Here is a 6,000-nt window from a genome sequence, read left to right on the forward strand (position 1 = left end):
ACTTCTGGAAAATGTACAGAAGTTTAACACAGTACTGTCCATGAATTGAGTTCGATATCAGTTTACATCACTTTCAAGGATCAATTTATTTGTTTCGAAATGTCAAATGTGGTTTTTGTTTGTTTTAAAGGTCACATTAACAAAATCTAGAATAATTTCAACATAATTCCAATGAACCTTTGGTTCTAAGACGTCTTGAAAAGTAAGTTCACCCCCACAAAAAAATATTCCATATTAAATGGCAAGTCTGTATATATATTTTTACTATTGTATTATTGTCGATGTATTATTTTAATTATTATTATTATTATCATTATTATTATTATTATTGTTATATAATTATTGCATTCACACCCCCACACCCTCACCCCTATATAAAACGGTGCTGCATGTGTGCGTGTGGTGTGTTCCAATGCACCATCCACACCCTTTGACCCACAAGGCTCAAACTTGGCATGAAGATTGTTTGCTCCCCCAGAATAGTTTTGCACTATTACCTGCCCCCACTCATGATGTGTGGTTGAGGGGGAGAGGGGAGGGGAGGGGGAGAGGGGAGGGGGGGGGGGGGTAAAAAAACAGATGCATTCCAATGGCATGTACGAGTATTTACAAAAACTACAGTATAGATCCATTCACTTGTAAAGTCGTGTATTACTCATTGCTAACCCCTGCAGAATATATCCATTCACTTGTAAATTAGTGTATTACTCATTGCTAACCCCTGCAGAATATATCATTCACTTGTAAATTAGTGTATTACTCATTGCGAACCCCTGCAGAATACATCATTCACTTGTAAATTAGTGTAATACTCATTGCTAACCCCTGCAGAATAGATCCCTTCACTTGTAAATTAGTGTATTTCTCATTGCTAACCCCTGCAGAATAGATCCATTCACTTGTAAATTAGTGTATTTATCATTGCTAGCCCCTGTAGAATAGATCATTCACTTGTAAATTAGTGTATTACTCATTGCTAACCACTGCAGTATAGATAGTTCACTTGTAAATTAGTGTATTACTCATTGCTAACCCCTGCAGAATAGATCATTCACTTGTAAATTTGTGTATTACTCATTGCTAACCCCTGCAGAATAGATCATTCACTTGTAAATTTGTGTATTACTCATTGCTAACCCCTGCAGAATAGATCATTCACTTGTAAATGAGTGTATTACTCATTGCTCACCCCTGCAGAATAGATCATTCACTTGTAAATTAGTGTATTACCCATTTCTAACCCCTGCAGCATAGATCATTCACTTGTGAATGAGTGTATTACTCATTGCTAACCCCTGCAGAATAGATCCATTCACTTGTAAATTTGTGTATTACTCATTGTTAACCCCTGCAGAATACATCATTCACTTGTAAATTAGTGTAATACTCATTGCTAACCCCTGCAGAATAGATCCATTCACTTGTAAATTAGTATATTTCTCATTGCTAACCACTGCAGAATGGATCGTTCACTTGCAAATTAGTGTAATACTCATTGCTAACCCCTACAGAACAGATCATTCACTTGTAAATTAGTGTATTACTCATTGCTAACCCCTACAGAATAGATCATTCACTTGTACATTAGTGTATTACTCATTGCTAACAACTACAGAACAGATAATTCACTTGTAAATTAGTGTATTACTCATTGCTAACCACTACAGAATAGATAATTCACTTGTAAATTCGTGTATTACTCATTGCTAACCCCTGTAGAATAGATCATTCACTTGTACATTAGTGCATTACTCATTGCTAACCCCAACATAATAGATCCATTCACTTGTAAATTAGGCTATTACTCATTGCTAACCCCTGCAGAATACATCATTCACTTGTAAATTAGTGTATTACTCATTGCTAACCCCTGTAGAATAGATCATTCACTTGTGAATTGGTGTATTACTCATTGCTAACCCCAACATAATAGATCCATTCACTTGTAAATTAGGCTATTACTCATTGCTAACCCCTGCAGAATAGATCATTCACTTGTAAATGAGTGTATTACTCATTGCTAACCCCTGCAGAATAGATCATTCACTTGTAAATTTGTGTATTACTCATTGTTAACCCCTGCAAAATAGATCATTCTCTTGTAAATTAGTGTATTACTCATTGCTAACCCCTGCAGAATAGATCATTCACTTGTAAATTATTGTATTACCCATTGCTTACCCATGCAAAATAGATCATTCACTTGTGAATTGGTGTATTACTCATTGCTAACCACTGCAGAATAGATCATTCACTTGTAAATTAGTGTATTACTCATTGCTAACCCCTGCAGAATTGAACCATTCAGTTGTAAATTGGTGTATTACCCATTGCTAACCCCTGCAGAATTGATCCATTCACTTGTAAATTAGTGTAATACTCATTGCTAACCCCTACAGAATAGATCATTCACTTGTAAATTAGTGTATTACTCATTGCTAACCCCTGCAGAATTGAACCATTCAGTTGTAAATTGGTGTATTACCCATTGCTAACCCCTACAGAATAGATCATTCACTTGTAAATTAGTGTAATACTCATTGCTAACCCCTGCAGTGCAGAATAGATCATTCAGTTGTAAATTGATGTATTAGTCATTGCTAACCCCTGCAGAATTGATCATTCACTTGTAAATTAGTGTAATACTCATTGCTAACCCCTGCAGTGCAGAATAGATCATTCAGTTGTAAATTGATGTATTAGTCATTGCTAACCCCTGCAGAATTGAACCATTCAGTTGTAAATTGGTGTATTACCCATTGCTAACCCCTACAGAATAGATCATTCACTTGTAAATTAGTGTATTACTCATTGCTAACCCCTGCAGAATTGAACCATTCAGTTGTAAATTGGTGTATTACCCATTGCTAACCCCTACAGAATAGATCATTCACTTGTAAATTAGTGTAATACTCATTGCTAACCCCTGCAGTGCAGAATAGATCATTCAGTTGTAAATTGATGTATTAGTCATTGCTAACCCCTGCAGAATTGATCCATTCACTTGTAAATTAGTGTAATACTCATTGCTAACCCCTACAGAATAGATCCATTTACTTGTAAATTAGTGTATTACTCATTGCTAACCCCTACAGAATAGATCCATTTACTTGTAAATTAGTGTATTACTCATTGCTAACCCCTACAGAATAGATCCATTTACTTGTAAATTAGTGTATTACTCATTGCTAACCCCTACAGAATAGATCCATTCACTTGTAAATTCGGCTATTACTCATTGCTAACCCCAACATAATAGATCCATTCACTTGTAAATTCGGCTATTACTCATTGCTAACCCCTGCAGAATAGATAATTCACGAGTAAATTAGTGTATTACTCATTGCTCACCCCTACAGAATAGATCATTCACTTGTAAATTAGTGTATTACTCATTGCTAACCCCTGCAGAATAGATCATTCACTTGTAAATTAGTGTATTACTCATTGCTAACCCCTGCAGAATTGATCCATTCACTTGTAAATTCGTGTAATACTCATTGCTAACTCCTGTAGAATAGATCATTCACTTGTAAATTAGAGTATTACTCATTTCCAACCCCTGCAGAATAGATCATTCACTTGTAAATTAGTGTAATACTCATTGCTAACCCCTGCAGAATAGATCATTCACTTGTAAATTAGTGTATTACTCATTTCCAACCCCTTAAATTAGTGTATTACTCATTGCTAACCCCTGCAGAATAGATCATTCACTTGTAAATTAGTGTATTACTCATTTCCAACCCCTTAAATTAGTGTATTACTCATTGCTAACCCCTGCAGAATAGATCATTCACTTGTAAATTAGTGTATTACTCATTGCTAACCCCTACAGAATAGATCCATTCACTTGTAAATTAGTGTATTACTCATTGCTAACCCCTACAGAATAGATCCATTCACTTGTAAATTAGCGTACCGAATCCGGATCTTCACCAAAGTCTAATCATTTAGTCATTGTCACATACGCTACATCTCTGCCAAATTTCGTCTGAATCCGTCCACAGCTTTTTGAGATATTTTGTTCACAGATAAACGGACAGACAAACAGACAGGAGTGAAAACATAACCTCCGTCTACCTTTGGTAGCAGAGGTAACAAGTTTACCCTGAAATGATGATAGAATGAGACCCCTTTTATGTCAAATAGACCTGAGGACATGCACCCTACAGGGTTAAAACTAAGGACACTATACGTAGATAAACTGGAGAACATGATTTGTGGCCTGCCGACCTCAATCAATCAATAGTACATTCACCTGTTGGACACAGCCTTATCTGCAGTGTATTCTGTTTAATAATGTTCCGTTGCTTACCGGCCTAGGCAGGTAGTTGGGTGTCTCATTGCTGTTGGCGAGGCCCCCACACATTGAACATTTGTGGCATTACAGATGTGCTCACCTTTGAAAGGTACTGATGGTAGAGCATGCGCAGATGCCGCCAGGTGCCAGAATGTGCCGAGAGAGGTGTGGCTGGGCAAAGCTCGTGGCCGTACGAGTTTTGCAGGTGGTGCAAGTATGCACGTTGGTTGTAACGCCTCGACACCTGGCCTGCTGTGACTCAAGGATGCTGTAACGGTCCTTATGTCTGGCCAGTTGCAGGTCTCAGCTTTTTCACATTTGTCCTCGATCATTGTGCAGTGGGCTGCGGCCATGTTGGAGCTGTTCGTTATGTCACCGCGATGTTGGGCAGGAGGATAGATGAAGGCGGTGCCCCGTGTGGAGTGCACCGGGGCTGCCATGATGCGTTCGATGGAAAAGGTTAGAGCTTTGTGGTGTGACGCCATTGTTTCAATAAGAACAGACACTTGCTGTTGCCTAGCAACCACAATAGGAGAGATCCCTCTACCAATCAAAACAAAAGGTAAAACGTCCTTAGTCTTTTCAGTGACATGTGGAGATGTTTGGATCCTGTGCTGTTCTACCACAAGGCTATTTGCTGGTCGGTGAAAATAATTTGCAAAGGTCTGACAAGCAAAGCCGACAAAACGACTCGATATCACGAAGGCTTTTCGACCTTTTCTGACCACACTTCTGCTGGCTCCGACTTTGTAGACCTCTGCACCAGAGACCCAATGAGAAGGCCAATATGTGATTGGTATACAATGCAGCACTGTAAATGAAGAAAGGAGGGGCGGGGAAGAAGACATTAAATCATGGTTTTGAAAACATCTCCAGAGGTCCAAGTAAATTGGAAAACAAACTTTGACCAGGTAGGTGAAGAACACATGGACACTTTACTACATCCAAGAGCCCCTTATTTGGACTGAGCTGCAGGAAGTCATTTCAGTTTGATTTTTTTTGCACCAAAGATCCTTCTTTTTCCAGGTGCAGAGTCGTGTGATATTCAGACAAATATTGATTGATATAATTAGTGCTGACATCACAATGCTAGGCTCATGCTTAAAGGTGGTGATTGCTTGGAGGTGACAGCATTATAATAATTCAAATAGCAAACAGGAAGAGTGAAGAACAAAATGTACAGGAAGGAAGATGAGGAGTAGGAGGAGTAGGAGGAGGAGAAGAAGGAGAATGAGGAGCGGAGGAAGAAGAGGGGGAGGAGAATGAGGAGGAGGAGGAGAAGGAGGGGGAAGAGGAGGAAGAGGAGAAGGAGGAGGAGGAAAGCCACTTGCCAGGTGTTCAGGAGCACACATACGTGGGCACGCTGAGGTACATGGTGCGGCGGTGATGTACCACATGAGAGTATTGTGATGTAGATCCAAAATGTGATGGAGGCACAATGATCCTGAATAATCCAGGGGATGGAAAAGGCCTCCATGAGTAGGTTATGACAGCAGGTTACAAAGATGACGCACAATCAATATAATCTAATTTGGTAATTACTAGTTAGTTATACAGCTACTGTTTTTTTACTCTAAGCATTCTAATTACTCGAAGGTAAAATCATCATATTTTGTGTGCAGCCTGTAGCTGGTGGTTGCATCATTGCTGGGAGCTCGGCTGTGTCGCTGATGCAGTGCCTTCTGTTTCCAGTAAGC

The 6,000-nt window shown here is 39.0% G+C and overlaps 1 protein-coding gene across 1 annotated transcript in view; it reads right to left on the reverse strand.

The window, feature by feature from the left end:
• LOC137425579 (uncharacterized) overlaps positions 1 to 6,000 on the reverse strand; it is a 191,618-nt gene that overhangs the window by 23,238 nt on the left and 162,380 nt on the right. The window contains exons 2-3 of the mRNA XM_078776821.1: positions 5,635 to 5,747; positions 4,404 to 5,114 (exon numbers count right to left, since the gene is read on the reverse strand). Of these exons, the coding sequence (XP_078632947.1) occupies positions 4,404 to 4,788 (385 nt within the window). The 5' untranslated portion in view covers positions 4,789 to 5,114; positions 5,635 to 5,747. The remainder of the gene's footprint in view (positions 1 to 4,403; positions 5,115 to 5,634; positions 5,748 to 6,000) is intronic.

The sequence above is a fragment of the Myxine glutinosa genome, chromosome 4, assembly GCF_964187855.1.
Source record: "Myxine glutinosa chromosome 4, kmMyxGlut1.1, whole genome shotgun sequence".
Lineage (NCBI taxonomy): Eukaryota > Metazoa > Chordata > Myxini > Myxiniformes > Myxinidae > Myxine > Myxine glutinosa.